Source organism: Protopterus annectens, chromosome 16.part0 (assembly GCF_019279795.1).
Source record: "Protopterus annectens isolate FY-2018-M chromosome 16.part0, PAN1.0, whole genome shotgun sequence".
NCBI lineage: Eukaryota > Metazoa > Chordata > Ceratodontiformes > Protopteridae > Protopterus > Protopterus annectens.
This window is the reverse complement of record NC_056750.1, coordinates 641,688,471-641,708,334: the sequence shown is the minus strand read 5'-3', so window position 1 is coordinate 641,708,334 and position 19,864 is coordinate 641,688,471. Positions and strand designations below refer to the sequence as shown.

Here is a 19,864-nt window from a genome sequence, read left to right as displayed (position 1 = left end):
GAGACGCTCTAATTCATGCTTGGCCTCCCGGGCTTCTTTATGCATATCCTCCTCTTCCACTCACGTTGAAGTTTCTACAGAAAGCCTGAAGGCTGGGGAGCACTGTGATCCTCATCTTCCCATTCTGGCCTCGACAGGTTTGGTTTCTCTTACTCGGGTCTCATCTAGTTGTTCCATCATGGACCTTGGATCCAGTCCCAGATCTACTTTCACTTCCCTCGGGGATTCTTCATCCAGATCTGGACAGTCTGAAGCTCACTGCTTGGCTGCTCCTGTTCCCATGATTCTTAGGACTCCCTGTCTGTCATCTCCTGTTAAATCCATCCTGGTGGCAGCTCATAAATCATCCACCAGAAAAGTTTATCGTAGTAAATGGAAACGTTTTTCTATTTGGCCCATTCAGAGGTCTTTGGACCCTTTCACTGCACCACTTTCGGTGGTTTTAGATTTTCTAGCTAGCATTTTTCATCAAGATGCTAGTGGTTTTAGATTTTCTAGCTAGCATTTTTCATCAAGGCACTAGTTCTTCAGCGGTGAAAGTCCAACTAGCCGCCATTTCTAATTCTCATGTTGGGGTAGACATGTCTTTGTTGGCTTCTTCTAAACTTTGTAAAACATTTCTCAAAGGTGCCTTTCTTCTCAGACCCCCGATTAAGAACACAATTCCTCTATGGGACATCACCTTACTGTTGCAGGCATTGGTTTCTCCCACCTTTGTGCCTGCGGCATCTGTGGATCTACAATTTTTGACCTGGAAAACTGCCTTCTTGGTTGCCATTACATCTGCTAGAAGGGTGTCAGAGCTTCATGCTCTTTCTTTCAAAGTCCCTTACAGGATCTTTCAGAAGGATAGAGTGTCGCTACGCACTAACCCGTCCTTCCTTCCCAAGGTAGCCTCGGAGGCCAGTATTAATCAGATTATTAATTTACCAGTATTTTTTCCGAACTACCAGAACAAAGGGGAATACAAATTACATTTACTGGACGTACACAGGCAGTTGAGGTTTTATCTCCACAGGACTAAACCTTTCCGCAAGTCTGATCAGCTTTTTGTGCTCTATGCCAAGCCCTTCTTGGGCAAACCTGTCTCAGAAGTGACTATTGCTCGCTGGATTTAACAATGCATTGGCCGGGCTTATTCATATAGAGGTTTATCTCTTCCAGGAAGAGTGAAGGCTCATTCGACCTGATCTATGGCTACATTAGCAGCTTTTTGGTCTAGGGTCTCTTTGGATGAGATTTGTTCAGCTGCTGCTTGGGCCTCATCTCACACCTTTATTTCTCATTATAAACTGGATTTGGTCTATAGAAGTAGAGCATCCTTTTGTTCTGTGGAATATCCTTCCATGAGGGCCTCCCAAGAGTTAGGTAGCTGGGGACCCTGTCCCACAGGTTGAAGACCAAATGAAGTAAACTACTTCAGATAAAGAAGTTATGTACTCACCATAGCATTCCATTTGAGTAGTTCTACTTTATTTGTCTTCATCCGTTTCCCCCCCTCCTTCCCCCTAACCTTATACTTTGGGATATGACATGTCCTTTGTACTGGACAGTTATTACTGGGATCTTTGGTTCTGTCAGGGCTAAAGTTCATTTGTAATATTTGTTTTGGAGGATAAGGTGTTAGTTGGTCGGGTATCTGTTACCTGTTAGGCAGCAAACTCAATCTGAAGGGAGAAGGGAGCCATAGGCATTATGGGTAAGGGGAGGAGCATGGAGCTCGGAGCCGTAGCTGGAAAATGCGCCCGTGTCAGATCCGAGGACCCACAGGTTGAAGACAAATGAAGTAGAACAACTCTGATGGAACGTTATGGTGAGTACATAACTTCTTTTTCCAGATAATTAGCAAGTGTATGCTTTCATTTGCAGCCATTTTGGTTTTACTTGGTAAGTAACAGTATTTTTCAAATCTTACGTACACTGTCACCCTAATGGACCTAGAATTTTTGCATTAAACTTTAGCTGAAATGTTCATTCTCTGTTTGTTTCATCCCTGGTTCAACTGGTTGTCAGTTATGATCCTAATAGTTTAAAGAAACAATGAGATTTAGACTTACCAGTTTTCAGGAAACATTGTAAAACATGCAGCCCTATCCTACATGCATACATCTTTCTTGGCTGATCACAGAAGTTATTTAGCTCCTGAGCTGGCTAAGATTCGGGAGTCTTCCTTATGCAATGAGGGACCACCACAGAGCAGCAGCAACACACAGACTACAGTGCTGTGTCTGAAGATGAAGTTTTGACCCAATGCCCTTATTTCAGTCAGTACTCCCACCACACAGCCTCTTCTGTGTTATGTATTAGGGTGATAAGGAAGAAATTCATGTAGTGCAGAGACATTTCAGAGTGTAGTCCACAGAAATTTATGACTGCCCTGTGACTGATATTCATGTTGGCTGCTGAGACAGTACCCCCCCCCCCCCGAAGTGAGACCATGTTTTTTCTGTGTCACATTATTTTGTAATAAGGAAGGAAAGCTGAAGATAGGAGTGTGTGTGTGTGTGTGTGTGTGTGTGTGTGTGTGTGTGTGTGTGTGTGTGTGTGTGTGTGTGTGTGTGTGTGTGTGTGTGTGTGTGTGTGTGTGTGTGTACAGAAAGAGAGTGGTCTGAGGTTATCTAGTACCACTAATGTGAAGAATGAACTACAGATTTCGGAGAACACCGGCATTGCTTGAGAAGCGGGAGAGCTTATTGTCATGGTCCAGTTGTGGAAGTGTTCTGACTAAAGGCAGAATTAATTCTCTGCATCATAATGGACACTAAACAAATGCAGTGCTTAGTGAGATTTTCAAACCAGGCTTAGTCTGTGACAAAGTGAATATGCTGTTCATCATACCACAAGCCTTGGTGCATAGGTGAAAGCATGCAAGAAAGAACAGGATTCAGCTCCTTGGGATCCATCTTGGAGGAATTCATTATTATTTGCCTGTTCTCTTTTAGTGACATCATGTGACTTAGGAGTTCCAGTAGTACATAATCTGTTTTGCTTTCATGCTGGAGGTTAATGCTGTACGGAGATCATGAGTTCCATTGCAGTACCGATAAGAGTTTTTGTACATGTCATATTCCTACTGTCCTGTACCAAATGATCAGTGTCACCCTGAGTTCACCTCCATGCTTGCTCATGTGCATTCCATTGTAGATACCGGTCAGCACTGTAGTGCTATGCTCTTATGCAAAGGTTCTTGTTTGCATGCTGGATGAGGGAGAAACTGTTGAATACAGCAAAAGGTCTGACTTTCCAGTAAAGCCAGAAATAAACAGAGCTGACTAGTTCCCCGCCCCTCCCCAATAATGGGCAGTCATCCTGCACTAAGGCCAGTAGTGGCTTTGCATGTAGAAACACACAGTCAGTGCAACTAGAGTGGCAGATTGTGAGGAGAACTACTTATCTGAACCAGGAAGATGTTATGTAAGTGTTTAGGGAAGGAGCCCAGTGGCCTCAGTGAACAGCATCCTTATTATGATGCCGATGTATCATGTTCTTTGCATCACAGAAAGTCATATGTGGGAACCAGAACCACAGATAGGTCATCTGCCACTCTGTGTAGTTCCCCAAACTGGTACCCCACTCAACTCAAAGTTGAAGAGCAAAAAAAAAAAAAAAGATTTTACTATACCGTACAGTTTACAACCACTGTAACTAGTGGCTTATCTTACCACAGTTCCTGCCTCCACTTACACACACCAGCTGTGACCAAGCCAGTATCGGCATTCATTTATGAAGTCATGATATCCTTCATAATTCAGTGCTCATGCTTCACTCCAACTCCATCTATATCCACCAATCATAATCCATAACAGCTTGCTCCTGGGGCAGCCACTTCCTTTGCCCCACCCTACTTATAGCTCTGGTAGGAACAGACATAGATGTCACTAGGGCAGCAGGCTAAATGGAGAACTAAGTATTTGAGAGACAGCTGTCCTGCGTATCATATGGATGTTTGTCAGAATGTTCAGTATACAACACAGAGATGAGGAATGAGCTTCTAGCCTCCATTAAGTGCTTAATCACAATGAACATGACATGCGGTTTCTTTTAACTAGATATTAGCACTTAGGGATGGTTGTCATCAATCCCCTTTTTTCCATTTGTACGAGGGGTTGAGGTGTCACATCACCATTAGTCAATGTGACCAAATCACCTAAAACGAATGTTTCCTCTGTTGGGTATCTAGCAAGTAAGGATCACCATAACTTAAATGGTTCTTTTTAGAGCAACTCTTCATGCTTCTGTGAAAAAAATGCTGTGCTCACCCTACCCCAGTATATGTAAAACTCCTTACATGGTCTGTATTTCACTTGTAAATCCTACATGTGTAGATTAAGTAAAATCATCTGCAGTCTCAGAGGTGCCTTTGTAAGAGCTTGTGGTCTGTTCCCATCTGGACTGTAAACATGTTTTTGTTGATATAATGATGTATTTTCTCACATCACAGAGGTGCCTTTGTAAGAACAGTAACATACTGTTCACCCATTCTGTTGGCTCTAATTACTTCTTAGTGGTACATACAGTTTATATATATGTAGTTCAGTTCCTGCAGAATTCTACTTCTGCAGTCCAATGGCATTTCCCTTGGAGCATCCATCGTGTAAATGCATTGAGATATGATTATTAGCCTTGCATGCTTTCTAAGTATATAAATAAATCTTTATATTATATGATGAAATATATGTGAAATATATCATTGGCATGGATCTCTGAACATCACTTTGTCTGTATACAGGCGTCATGCATCCATTGAAATCTTCACTTGTTCAGACAGTAAGAAGACTGGCAAAAGTGATAGAATATAAAAATATTGCACATTGGCAGTCTTCTAATGAATGCAATTGAAGTACAGTGGGAACTGGATATTTACCCTTTCTCCACTTTAGTGCTTTTGCCATTGTTGGTATATATAAGTTGCAGGGGGTGTGGGGAAGTGCAACCCCCCCCCCATATAGGGGGTGCAGGTGGCTTGTCCCCCTGCAAAAATAATAGTTTTAAAGTTTTTTAAAATGTTTTGTTTGTGTTCAGTAAATCAGATTTCCAAGACATTTGCTCAAGTAGTTTGTTTCTTTGAGGAATGTAGACTTCTTTATATTTATTCAGGATTGTTATGTGAATGTGTGACTGCACACATACACAGTCAGACTTTTTACTTTGTGCCCTTGCCATCATCCTGTGTGTGGGGATAAGTTACCTATATCATTGTGGGGACCCACAACACCTTTCCTTTTCACTGCAGGCTGCCATACAGTGTTAATGAAAGCCACCAACAGGCAGTGGGTGGTGAGCCAAAAGTGTGTGCCCTGGACATGCACTATGACACTGCCTCTCTATAAAGGGATTGTAGCTGCATGTTGATTTATTTACTTACATTTGTCAAGCACAAAAAGAAAAATCTAGCAAAGCTAGACTTTCCACTGTGTGATATCTTAAACCTCTTGTATTAGAGGCAACATGGGATATATGCAAATTACTAGTGGGGTGTGACTTTATTGGCCTGAAATTGTCCATAAATAGACTTAAAAGAAAAGTCATGGACATTCAGAATTGCCATTTAGCGGAAACACCTGATATCCTTAGAGTAATTTGCATATATCCCATGTCACCTCTAATACAAGAGGTTTAAGGTATCACAGAGTGGAAAGTCTAGCTTTGCTAGATTTTTTTTTTGTTTGTGTTTTTCAGCCGATTGGTTTTTCTGTGTGAAACGTTTTACTCATTGTTTTAGTGTACATTTGTAAAACAGGAACACTTTTATCTGAGAAGATATGTGAACAGTGTTGAATAGTCTGATTGGAGGGAGAATTGAGTTCCAAAATTTTGAGATACAGGTGGAATAAAGAGCATTTTTTGTTTTGCTGTGAGCTTTATGAACTGAGAAGCGATGTTTGTCAGTAGAGCAGGGAGCTCTATTGATGGAGTGGAGTTGTATACGATTTAGGGCAGGACAGTTTTCAGGGTGAAAGACTTATCTGTGTGCAAACTGAAGTTGTGAGTATGTGAGGTAGCGCATACCATTTCAGGTGCCTGAGGACAGTGTGTATGCACCTTTAAGAAGCTTTCCAGTCAGCATGCAAGTGTATATAAATACTGAGCATGTGCAAGCTAGAGTGCCATTTTGTAGTGAGCTGCAGAGATGTAAAGCATGCATGTATGTACTCATCAGTCAGTCTGTTTGTGTTCCTACTGTCCATCCTGATGTGTTTGTATGTAATAAAGTACATAAACGAACACCTAGGCCTCTTTGTCTTATTCAGCTATACAAGATGAGCGACATGGTGTCTGAATGAGATCTAGAGTCAAGACCATGAGGTACACGGTTAAGGTTGGAGGAATAAACAGGAGTGGATCGTCCCTACTGCTCAAATGATTCGCAGAACAGATCAGAAATGAATTCCAGGTACTAACACTCACTTAAATGATTTTTACTCAATGAATATAAAACAAAGCACTCAGAATGGTCAAAATGAATTTCTAGTTAAACGAAATGTCCGAAACTGCAACATATTGATAATATTCAAAATAGTTATGAAAATGTTTGAAACAATGTCCAAATCACATAAAATGTATAAAACAAGAAAAACTACTGTATTTCTTCGCATTAACTAAAGTTCTTCATAGTGTTCTTCCGAAGTGTACAAAGTGTTTGCAAGTGTGTGCAGTATTACAGTACAATTAGTTCACAAAATACAGCCATTTGAAAGTATATTTCACAAAGTACAGTCTTTCGAAGAGTTTATTGTGCATTTGAATGTTGGTACAAGGACCTGGTGTGTGTGCATGTTCGTACATAATTACAAGGGCCTTATTTGCATTGTGTTTAAGCATAATTTATTGGCACGGCAGAAGGATTTAGCAGACCAGCTCCACTTGTATTTGATAATACTGCAGAAAATTGGAGAGTACAATATTTTCATACAGGCTGCTTTTTCTGACAAAGATGCATGTACAAAGGCATTTATTCTGCTTAATTTAGCTGGTTCAGAAGCCATAGAAAGGGAACATTCATTTGTGTATGCACCTGCTGTGTATGCAGGGGAGGGGAAAAACTGACATATAGTGGTACCGGCTGAAACAAGGGAAGACCCAGAATGCTTAAAATGTAAATTTAGGGAAGTGTATAACCCCAAAAAGAATATTACAATGGAAAGACATATTTTACACAAGAGATCAAAAGCATGGTGAAACCTTTGCAGCATATATAACTGACTTGAGAAACAAGGCTAAAACATGCAGATTTGGTGATTTAAGGGTTGAGTTGATGAAAGACAGGCTTGTGTGTGGTATTAAGGATGATTTATCAGATATATGAGCTCACAGAAAACACATAAATATGCTTACAAATGAGAAATGCATGCTCACAAATGAAAGTAGCTTTAGAAGACACTACAGCAGTGCTAATGTTGCTAGTATGCAGCACGTGGTTAACAGATACAAGTCTAAGGGCAATGCCACACCCTGGGCCTCTATAGCAAAACACCTGGCTACTTCAGTGAAACCCAGAGTCTTTTTAGTAAATTCCAAAGTGGACATGCTCAGCACAAGGGTGAGTCAGCAAAATCAAAAAATGTGCCCCAACCTAGCCTCATAGTCAACTGTTGTAATTGTGGTGGTAATCATGAACCTAAAAGAGAAAAGTGCTTAGCTTTTGGTCAGCAGTGCCACAGATGTAAAAGTGGAATAATTTCCAAAGGATTTGTAAATCAAAAGAAGTTCATTCTTTTATTAAAAGAGAACATTCAGAGAGATAAGTTGATCAACTAGAAAGCAGTGACCCTACTTTTTATGTTGATGTGTCTGCGCTTGGTGAAACAGTCAATTCAGTAAGTATGTGGGCAAAGAATGAAGTATTTTGTGCAGTTCTGATTCATGGGAGACCCGTAGTGCTCAAAGTTGATACTGGTGCAAAGTGCAATGTTATGTCAGCAGAAACGTTTGCTAGAATAAGTGCTGGTAGAAACTTGATCTGGTGAAGGTTGTTGCTTATGGTGGTGAAGAAAGTCAGACAGAAGGCTCAGTAGAGTTTTCATGTTACTCTGCTGGGAACAGCTATGACTTGCAATTTTACATAGTCAGAAAGCATGTACAGTCTTTATTCGGCTTCACAGTTTGAAAATGGGACTGCTCTCATTTAATAAGGAAGTCTGCCATGTAAGTTTGAAAAATAACAGCACCAATTTCACCCAGACTATTTTTTCTACCTAGGCTGATCTTTTCAAAGACAAACTAGGCAAACTCCCAGTTGTGTACTTCATGAAGTTAGACTCTGATGTCAGTCCAGTTATCAGACCAGCAAGGAAAGTTCCAATAGCTATGCAGCACAGAATTAAAGCCAAGCTAGACAGAATGGCTAGGATGTTATGAGCAGGGATATTTAACTATGAAGAACCAACTTAATGGGTATCTTCCATGGTGATATAATATAATGTTGATATAGAATATGTAAACTGAGTAAATATAAGGAGCAAATCCACTGTCATCCTACAGTTCTGTCAAGTGCATCATCCACTAATGTACATTTGAAGAGCTCTTATGCCATACTCACTGTTTTTTCTGTCTTAGATACAAAAAGTTCATTTGGCAAATTGTTCTGTTACCAAAATCTTCATACTCCTAACACTTTAATACACCTTTTGGCAGGTACAGATTTTCAAGAATGCCATTTGGCATGAATAATGCCAGTGAAATCTTCTCCTTGCAATGGAACAAGTGTTTCTAGCTATACTTATCATGTGTTATGATGTATGGTAGATGATATTCTTGTAGGAGGCAATGGTGAAACATGATAGAACAGTTATGTAAAGTTCTGCAACTGAATGATTTGTGAGTCAGTCTTAAGTTTAATCCTCAGAAATGTACCAATTACAGTGCCTGAGAATTAAGACCATGGCAATGTTGTTCATTTCTCAGACACAAACCACCCATTAACAGTCAACCTGCAATTTTTCTGCAATTTTTGAGATGTCAACTCCAGAAAATGTTCAAGTCCTACAGCATTTTCTTGGCATGGTTATCCATCTAGGCAAGTTCTTTCCAGACTTGAGCCAACCTTTAGCACTGCTTGGAGAGCTGACACTCAAAGATGTATCTTGGTCCTAGACAGAACAACACCAAAGAGCATGTGATATCCTGAAGCAGAGGATTGCTGGTCCACCTACTTTAAGATATTATGATGTTCACAAACCAGTAACTCTTTCTTGTGATGCTTCAGAGTTTGGTCTTAGTGCAGTCATTCTTCAAGGGGTTAGACCAGTAGCCTATGCGTCCAGAACTCTAACCCAAACTGAGATGCAGTAGTCTCAGATAGAGAAAGAACTCTTGGCAATTGTGTTTGCATGTTCCAAGTTTTATGATTACAGTTATGCCTGACCTATTCAAATTGAGACTGATCACCAACCTTTAGTCACTGTTTTGAGAAAGTCAATGCACACAGCTCCTGCGAGATTGCAACACATAATGTTGAAATTGCAAAAGTATACTTTGTCTTGATTCCACAAAAGGTAAACTTCTCTGTCTTGCTGAAACTTTATCCAGATTGTGTAGAAAAATCACTGAACAGCATGAAAATGAGAAACCTGATTTTGAAGTCATGGAAGTAAGAAATACTTCTTCCACATGTCTTCATGAACTTAGAAGTCACACAGCTTCATATCCAGTTCTCCAGAAGCTCAACCAATTTATCAGATGAAGGTGGCTGTCAATCTTGTTTACCACTAGAAGTGCAGCAGTATTTTCCTTACAGAGATGAGATTTTGTCTGACAATGGTATCATCATGAAAGGTCCAAAAGTAATTGTTCCAAAATCCTTGCAACGAGAGTATATTAAGATCTTGCATCGTAGCCACTCAGGAACTGATTCCACCAAAAGAAGGGCGAGAGGATTAGTATTTTGACCTTCTATGTCAAGATATTGAAAAAGTACTTTATTTTGTTCTGCTTGTAACAGTTCTAAGCTGTATCAACAGAAGGAACCACTTCAGCTAAACCAGATTCCTGAACTACCTTGGTCGACAGTAGCTACAGACATTTTCGAATGGAATGGTCAACATTATTTGGTATTAGTAGACTCTTATTCAGATTGGTTCGATATTGACCTTCTTCCTAATCTAACATCCAGTACTGCCATTACGAAATTGAAGCGGCATTTTACGTCCATGGCAATGCACACAAAGTTATTTCTGACAGTGGTGCACAGTTTACAAGTCAGCAGTTCAAGAGATTTGCTGAAACATCAAAATCAAAAAACAATCAAATGGTTTGGCTGTTCAAAGTGCAAAGCAGTTGTTAGAGAAGTTGAAATAAGACAATACCAGTGTTTTTCTAAATCTCCTAAATCTCAGAAACATTCCTCGTGATAATCATCTTGGTTCACCTGCTCAGACATTTATGTCAAGACAAACCAGAACCACGCTACCAATCAGTAGCAATTTTTTGGTTCCATATGTTAAAAACAACAAAGCAGTGAAAGCACAATTCCTGAAAAAGTGTTTGTCCCAGAAGTCCTATTATGATAAGACCAGCAAACTGCTCAATCCATTACTGGAAGGGGAGATAGTGAGGATGCGGACAGCAAAACGTTTTCATTGGATTGGATTTGTGAAAAGTTTGTCAAGAGCCGAGATCATACATCATGGAATCACAAGGAATAGAATTTAGGAGGAATCAGAAACATTTAGTACCGGTGTCCGAACTTGTATTGCAGCATCTTACCTGTGATAAAGACTCTAGTTCTCCGAGTGACGTATCCAATGTTCCTGTTCCAAAAGATATTCCAGTAAATATCCCTGCTCCTGAGAATATCCCTGAGAGTCCTAAAACAGAACATTCAATAATGACTGTCTTTGTTGCTAAACCCAGTCCTAACTGCTACATTACAAGATCAAATTGCATTTCCAAACCTTGTTCCAGATACACGGCAACCTGGACATGAATATTGTTTAATTCATTATAGTCTAAATAATTTGCATGCCTATTCAAATGTCATTATCACTGCAAGACAGCTCAGTAAAGAGAGAGGATGTAGATCAGAGTGCGTATGTACCTTTAAGAAGCTTTCCAGTCAGCATGCACATGTATATAAATACTGAGCACACGCAAGCTAGAGTGCCATTTTGTAGTCAGCTGCAGAGATGTAAGCATGCACGTATTTACTAATCAGTCAGTTAGTTAGTTTATGTTTTATGTTCCTGCTATCCATCCTAATGTGTTTGTATGTAATAAAGTACATAAAATGAACACCCAGGCCTCTTCATCTTATTCAGCTATACAAGATGAACGACAGTCAGTACAGTGATGTGTGGTGTATGGCTTGTTGGAAGCGAGTTTTTGTATTTTATTATATAGCAGTGCTCTAATTTAGTTGTCAGGGTGAAATGGAGGTTGGTGAAAATAGAAGAGGCATCCAGGGAGGTGGATGCTGATGTTATCTGGTTGCTTTCACTCAGATATTGTTTGCCTCTATAACAGACCTACCTTCCAATATGTTGTTTGATTGCTTATTGGATATAGAGGTTGAATGTCATGGGGACATATGCTGTAACTCCTAGTAATTTAGTACTGTAGACTACCCCTATGTTTGTATTATTTGCATAGGTGATTTGAAAGTTAGCTTTTCATCTGGTATGAGACTTAAAAGTGAAAAGGAGGTTTTGTCTTTTTTGCGGTTTGGTATTAGGTCTGACTTTGCTAGTTTTATGGAGGAGAATTAATCTTGTGTGAACTGTTGGAAAAGAATGGCCGGCTTTTGGACAGAGCAGATAGGGGCTGCATCATCAGTGTGCTGGACTAGTTTGACATGTTTTGTAGCAGTGTGTAAATTATTGATAAATATATTAAACAGGATTGATCCCAGTAGGAAGCCTTAGGGAGCACTGGCAGAGATGGGTAAAAAGGCTGACATGCTAGATTTCCAGTGGGATCTGTCGGAAAGGTAGCAGTGGAACTAGAAAAGACTGGGCTAAGACACATCAAGGGAGGCAAGCTGATAGAGCAGTTTATTATGAGAGATAATGACAAAGGCCTTAGATAGGGCCAAGAAAAGAGCAGACACAGTAGTACTTATACTGGGGCTATGATTAATGCTGCTAGAGAAGTCTGTTAGTTTAGTAGTGGCACTGTAATATGATCTAAAGCCATGCTGACAGGAGGAAAGGAGATTATTGGTAAGAATATGACTGAAGAGTCACGAATAGATGCAGACTTTTGATGGTGGGAAAGTATGGCTGTGGGTCTATAGTTGGAAATATTAGCTGAGTTTACCCCGGTAACCATTTGAAATGTCAGGACCTGCTATATTGAGGCCCAAAAATATGGAGACTGAATAGCCAAAAGAACAAGCTTACATATACTAAGGCTGAGATGCCGTTTCTCAAATTATTCCCTTTTCTCCGAAGTATGACGATCTCGGAGTTGGGATATATAAGTTCAGGGATTGCGGGGCTGCAAAAAGAAGTTTAAAGAAGGGTGATTTTTAAGATTCACTCTTCTGCTGTGTTTTCGGTCTTTTTTTGGCTTGTCGACACTGCATTTAGACTGCCAACATTTCAGTAGGGAGTTGTCCCACCCCACACCCCTTTGTCCAGGTGTAGGATGAATGTCTTCCACAGAGAGGAGACATGAGACTTTTGAATGAATGCGTAGGCGGTGGCATCCACAGAATTCCTTGGGTAGGTTATCTGTATCTAGGGTGGTGGGATTTCATTTTAGGAGGTGCTTTTTACCGATAGAGTTTGGGATAGTTAAGTTGAAGAATGTGTTATGATTGTCAGTGACCTGGAAGCTAAGCTGGGATGGATGGTTAGTGTCTGTGTTAAGTAGTGAATTTATGGTGTGAATGAAGTGTAAGTTAAATAATGAAACAATATTGACTGGGTATGGATTGGGCTTCTGTGTTCTACTAGAGATAAAGGCTTTTTGATGGAGCTACAGAATGTAACAGGATTTTTCTGGTGATAGTTATGTAAGTTAAAATAGTGGTTTATTTTATAATTTTTAACTTTTATTTTGGTTTAACTGCAAATGTGTCTGCAGTTTTGGAGATTTTTCGTGTGTCTTGTTAGCTTGCCATGGTTTCCATACCTTATCCCTATCCGGCATTCAATTTTTTGGTTATTGCAGATAGCCGGGGCAGTGTTTTGCTCGACCATCTTTCTACATATGGGTGCCAAATTGTTTAAATATTAAGGAATGTAGTATTAATTAGCTGGACTGCATCTAGGGGAATGGTTTTGAGAGTACTGCAGTTTATAGAAGCTGTAGAAGCAAGAATGGTTAAAGTTTCTGTATTAAAATGTTAGATTTCGTACTTCTTTAAAATAATATTTCTTGAGTTAAGGAGTTTTGTGAGGGCAAAGACTGGTAGAAGATCACTAAATGCATCTCAACAGGTGCCTGAGGATTAAATTTTATCAGGCTTATTTGTTAGAAACCAGTCTAGTGATTTATTTCCCTTATGTGACTTGTTGAATCTGGTTGAGGTATGAATGAGTTGCAAGTAACCTCAAAAGTTTAGTGACAGTGAGAGAGAGAATTAAAGGTGAGGGAGATCCAGTCTATGTTTAAGTCACCCAGGATTGTTGTTTCATGGTGAATATTTTATGTAGTCCAGGAGAGAAAATTTTCTAATGTATTTGTGTTATCACCAGATGGACTATACAGAACTGTGACACAGCTTTTTCTTGGCATTTACTCTGAGGAGGGAGGAGTATCTTGGCATTACTAACAATGGGTAGAGAAGTATTTGAATATATATATATATATATATATATATATATATATATATTTTTTTTTTTTCTTCTGTCAAGTCTATATATGTTGTAATCTGGTGGGTGATTTTTTTTTTTCTTTTTGAATTTCTGGCTTCAACCAACATTCAGAGATGGCTAGGATGTTATGAGCAGGGATATTTAACTATGCATAAAGGTTAGTTGCTCGGTTAATGAGGCTTCTGATGTTGATATAATACAATGTTGGTATAGGCTGAGCTGTAAACTGAGTAAATATAAGTGCGAGGGTGGAGAACACCCAGGCATTTTCACACTAGGTCCATATGATGCTGGTCCATTCTACCCCTCACCTATCTGTTGAGCAAATCCACTGTCATCCTACAGTTCTGTCAAGTGCATCAGCCACTAATCTAACTTGAGGAGCTCATGCCATACTCAGGGCTTTCTCTCTCTGTATGTTACTGAAGCTATTTCTATGAATTCATTTTCCTGTTAAAAATGCATTTGGGGTTCATGAGCGGTCCAAAGCACAAGCACAACATGGCCATTATTGAAAGACAAATCAAGAAGAAAATCCATGAAGTAAAGGTTCATGAGTCATGCATGGACCACATTTTGCATGTGTTCCTCATTGGCAAGTTGTTCTGTTACCTTGTATAGGAATCCATACTCCTTTTTGAAAGAAACAGTTTAATAGACTTTTTCATATGGTTTCAGGGTGGGTTTTCAAGTGATGCTTATCCTGAATAATGAACTCAGCGTTGTTGAACTTCTCCTTGCTTGTACTGTTTCTTTATATTTCTTTATATGCTTCCTAAACCCTATACTTATCTGTGTAATGTCGCCACATGTATGTACAGCAAAGCTACTCAAATTATATTTACGGCCTTTGTTAGGGAGCTGCAGTATTTGTGCCACTACTAGATACAACAGTTATGTAATGACTGGATGGACTGCAACTGAATGATTTTTGAGTTTTTCAGTTTGAAAAGTAACAAGTGATAATTAAGGTTAAGCCACACTAAATGTACCAAGTACAGTGCCTGAAAATTGTAAGACCATGGCAATCCTTGATATCATTTCTCAGCGGCAAACCACCCATTAACAGTCAACCTGATGTAAAAAGGACAATTGCACCAATTAAAGATATACACATACATATTTATGACTTTGTTTAGTAGTCAACCATTTCTTTTCAGGTCTAGATCTCTCTCCTTTTAGGTTGCTTAATCCTAGTGTTCTTTACTATGATTCTGTTATGATGCAGGCCTTCCTTTCTACAGTATGACTTTTCTGTTGTCTGTTTCTTTCATTCTCTGGCAGATCACGTAGTCTGATGAATGGAGTGACTAATTTTAAGTAACTTTTGATGACATTTTATGTAGACAAACTCATAATCGCTCTGCTTTTCCCAGTTATGGTATTAATTGCTGTTATGAGTTTTGATGATCTAGAAGTCTGTCTAATTGAATTTGTAGCTTTACTGTAGGTGTTCATACTGCTGTGACCTTGCTAAAATTTCTAGCAAAAAAGTTAGCTTCTCTTATTTTTTCCAGGTTTCTTCAGCAGTTTAAATATGCTCATGAGGAAATCCACCTACTTTGTCATTTATTTTGTATTGTCAAACACACCATGAATGTGTTACGTTTTGTTATGTATGCTTTTACACCATGCTAATTTTGATTGCTGACCTATAAAACATAAGTGAGTAGAATGCCTTAATGTCAAGAGTACTGACTGGCATTCCTATGCCATTTGTAGTTAACTGGTTACAGGACAAAGAAAACTACTCTGTTATTGTTAAATCTGACATTTTCTTTTTTTTTTCTGCAGAGACATTCAACCATTGTTCAACAAGGTGTGTTTTACTCACTTACTTTATATGTTTTCATGTTTATGAACCAAATGCTTTGTTTAATTTAGTGCTGCTTTCCTCATTTAAGGAAAAAGTTATTAATTTTACAAGTTACAGTTTTCCTGAACATCCTTGTTGCACATTCCTGCATGAAACCAAAAGGGGAAGATAAATTATTTGTCCATTGTATGACATTCTGTAAAAATCCACATTGACATGCTGAAAGGCAATTCTTTCCATCTTTTTTAATTATAACTATTATCATACTTAAAATATGAGGTGTCAAAAACACAACAGTTCCATTAGCCGCCAGCACTTTTTGAGCCTTCTGTTAATTTGATCGTTAACATAATTATAAAAACTGTATCACTGGAATCCTTATATAGCAAAACTCAAGTCATCCATCACAAACCTGGTTGTTACCCTAATGCTATAAACAAAGCCTTGGGCAGGGTCCAGAAGATAGCACTGCACTGGATTAAATCAAAAAGACTTGAACAAAATGCTGTTTCATTCTTGATCACATTATACATATCAAAATAAAATAGAAACTTTGATTGTTGTTCATAGTTTTAATTACACAGTAAGGAAAATGTTAACTCCTGTTGAAGTGCATTACACTTGCAAGCAGCATGCATAATCTGTTGTATACCATCAACAAGTTTGTAAACCACGGTGTAGAACGGATTAATTAGCGAAAAATCATTTATAAACTAATGGCCACCATCTTTTTCTCACTGATTAGAGATGAAGCTATTGAGGCTGCAGTTAGATCTGCAGAATCTGCTGTGCATACGCTGCCACATTTGTTGATTTGTGGAGTATACCTTTAAGACCATCCTGCTGAATCATATCAGCACAATGTCTAAAAATACCAGGTACATGGAATACCGTGGTCTTATTTAAAGAGGGTAAACATTTATTTTTTTGTATAATGCACTAGTTTGTGGTCATTATAATTCATATAGTCATCCTGTGGAAGGGCTGTAGCTTGGTTTCTCACTCTATAGCCTCATGACCAAACAACTCCTCTCCCCCCATAGTCACCACTAAGAGCAAACAGAATGTGAATAACCCACTGTCTACCCTGAAGCAATCCTCACAACTTCTTTGTTCAAGAATTCTAAACAAAGCCAACAATGATGGAGGGAGAAAGACCTAAAATCAAGGATTTTATTTAAATATAACCCTAAGTTTCATAAAAAAGTAAATAGTACAAGAGGCTATCCTGAAACATGCATTTTCTTAACAGTACATAGTATGAAGCTATAATGCTGGCTTTATTGGCTGACTGTAATCTTGTTTTTAACAAGAAAATCAGACACTTTTGAGGGTCAGAACAAAACCGGGAACAGCTAAGAAGCATGCTGTGATGAATTGCGAAAATATATCCATTTTTAGCTGGTTGTTGAAAATAGTCCATTTAGACTCCCCTGATTATCAAATAAGTATCGTCAGTCTGTCTTGGCAGTATGATAAGGTGGTCTCTGTCTATAGAATGGCTGTTATTGTTAACAGGTCCAGAGAGTATAGCAGAAATTCATTCCAATAGCAGAAACAAACAGAATGTTGGATTTGTACATTTAAAGGCACCCATTACATAACAAGTATTTTATACCTTGAAACTAAACAAAACAGACTGACAAATCAAAACTAACAGCAAAAAGGACCAAGAGAGCCTGCACCAGTCAGATAAAGCTGTCACTATAGCCCAGGGATCACTGAGAATAGTAAGAATGCTGGCATGTCTGTCTTGGAGGGAGGATGGAAGCGCGCATGCATGCACACATATTTTAATTTCTGTGATAAGGACAAGGGAAATTACCTCATAGTGCTGCCTGAGGATAGAAGGGGCATACTGCTGGTGTCAGCCCTTTGCAGAAGTGAGGGGTAGTTCAGCACCGATGCCCATTGCTTGCCCCACCTTCAGAGTGCTACTGGGCATGTGCATGGAAGGGACAAAAAGGAAAAACACTAACTCAGCAACAGTATGACACTGCTGCAAGACCCCTAAATATCCTTGTTGAACATGAATATGATCAGAAGTGTTTGGTAGGCTGCGTAATTGGGAGAAGCTGATGGCCAGCTGTGAGGGACCTAAAATAGCTCCAGAAAAGTGACTCTGTATTTGATCTCATAGCCTGCGAGAAAAACTAGGAAGCATAATTACTTAGGTAAAAGCAGGTATATGCTGCCTAAATGCATTTCTGAAATGTATGAAAATCGGTACATTTATGGCAGACTTGAATTTGGTGTAATAATGTGTTCAAAATAAATCACCAGTAGTGCTGATTAATAGTGCCATAACTACACTGAGGGATTAGGCAAGCTAGGAGAATGCATCGGGGATTGACTACTCAAGGCTGTGGGCAAGGGTTTAAAGAAAAGGCAAAAGAGAAGGCAAGCTTGTGAAGCTTGCACTTTGGATGGAAGGCAGTGCATACTAGAGGGAGAATGGAGTGATGGGAAGGTGCAGGAGGCACATTATATGGGGGCTTGCAATAGAGCAGCTTTGGTCGTGAGGGCAGCATAAATGCACGTTGAAAGAGAGTTGGCAAAATGGATCAAAAAGGAAAACAAGGACTTTTTTAGGCATATTGAAAAGAAGTGAAAGAGAGGGACAAATCTAGTTAAGAAGAGAAAAGATGGGAAAGTTGCCACATAAGTTTTGGAGAAAGCAAAAGTACTAAAAGAATACTTTGCCTCATCCTTCAAAAAGGAAAATAATGGGAGGGCTTAATGATGGAAATGAGGCAGGACAGAGCGGGGAAAGCACTAGGAAAACACCGGGATGGAAGGGAAAGAGATAGAGAGGGAACTGTTGGTTCTTAAGGATGCTAGCACAGAAAGACCAGGCAGGTAACCTTTTAGGGTCCTCAGGAGTCGGTCCTCAGGTCATTATGCTGAACAAGGCACAATAGGGGAAGTCATGTAAAGATCCAGAGAACTTCAGCCCTGTTAGATTAACAACAAGTGATAGGGAAAATCATGGAAAGAATACCGAGATAAAAGTTGGTTGATTTACTGGAGGACTGCAATCTCCAAGACAACAGCTAACATGGCTTTGTGACCAGGAGCTGCTAGTAGTTCATCTTGATCGTGTTCCATTATGAATTACAGGTGAACTTGGCAATTGAGTTCTGGAAGGCATGTCTAGACTTAACCAAGGCCTCTGATTCAGTCTCATATAGGTGGCTGATAAGAAAACTAGTGGGATAAGGTTACAACCAAGACTGAGGAGCTGGATTGGTGCATGGCTTAATGAGAGGATAGAGAGAATTGCTATGAGAGGGACAGTTCAAGAATAAAGAAAGTGACTACTGGAATAGTGTTATGGTCAGTTGTGGGTCTGCATTCTTAACTGTGTTTCTTTCAATCAAATTTAAAGGAAGACTGAACAGGATTGCCCTCTTCACTGTTGGGACAAAGAAAGATGCAAGAGTGTGGGAACCATGTAAGAAAATTTTGAAAGGCTGCCCTTTAGAGTGGAAAGCTGGCAGTTCAAGTTCAGTGCAGATGGCCATAATAACCCCTCATGTGAAAAAGTATCAGCTGGGGATAGTGGAACTGATGACAACAGAGAAGAAAAGGAACTGAGGAGGGGGGTGATCACACCTCGACTGGACCACCAGGAGCAAATTTATTTATTTAACATTTGTTGACCGGGAAAGTCCGACTAGAACACTGCTTATTTTCAGCGGAGGCCTGGGGAGAAACGCTCCAGACACGTCTTTGGAATGTGGGAGGAAACCAAAGTACCTGTAGGAAAGCCATGCGAATGCAGGGTGGGCATGCAGACTCCGCACAGAAGGCACCTCAGCTGAGAATCAAACTGGAGAACCTCTTGCTGTGAGGCGACAATGTTGACCGCTGCACCACTGCGTCGCCCAAGTAGGCGATCACTGATAGAAGCAAGAGTGTTGGATGTATTAGTAGTGGACAGAATCCAGAAACAAACAGGTATTAGATAATGCTTCCACAGCTTACATCTTGAGTACTGCATGCATTTCTGAGGTCATATAAGGAAAGGGATATTATACCACCAGAAATAGTTCAGAGGAAAGTCAGTCGAAAGGAGCATGGGATGTTGGGAAAAGAATGCGAGAAGAGACAAGAGATCTGAAGAGAAAAGGGGAACACAGTTTGGGTGCATAAGATCATATAAAGGATTTGTATGAAGCGGTTATCCTGAACAAGGTCAGAGAGAGGAGGATGGGGGTGCAGGCAGCAAACTGTAGCTACTGCTTATTCCTTGGATATAGAAATGTACTTCTTCACAGAGAGAGTTATG

The 19,864-nt window shown here is 39.6% G+C and overlaps 1 protein-coding gene across 3 annotated transcripts in view; it reads left to right on the top strand.

The window, feature by feature from the left end:
* Positions 1 to 19,864, top strand: part of LOC122790867 (receptor-interacting serine/threonine-protein kinase 3-like) — a 652,441-nt gene that overhangs the window by 619,597 nt on the left and 12,980 nt on the right. For all 3 annotated transcript variants that reach the window (XM_044058527.1, XM_044058528.1, XM_044058529.1), the window contains one exon: positions 15,552 to 15,576. In XM_044058527.1, the coding sequence (XP_043914462.1) occupies positions 15,552 to 15,576 (25 nt within the window). The remainder of the gene's footprint in view (positions 1 to 15,551; positions 15,577 to 19,864) is intronic.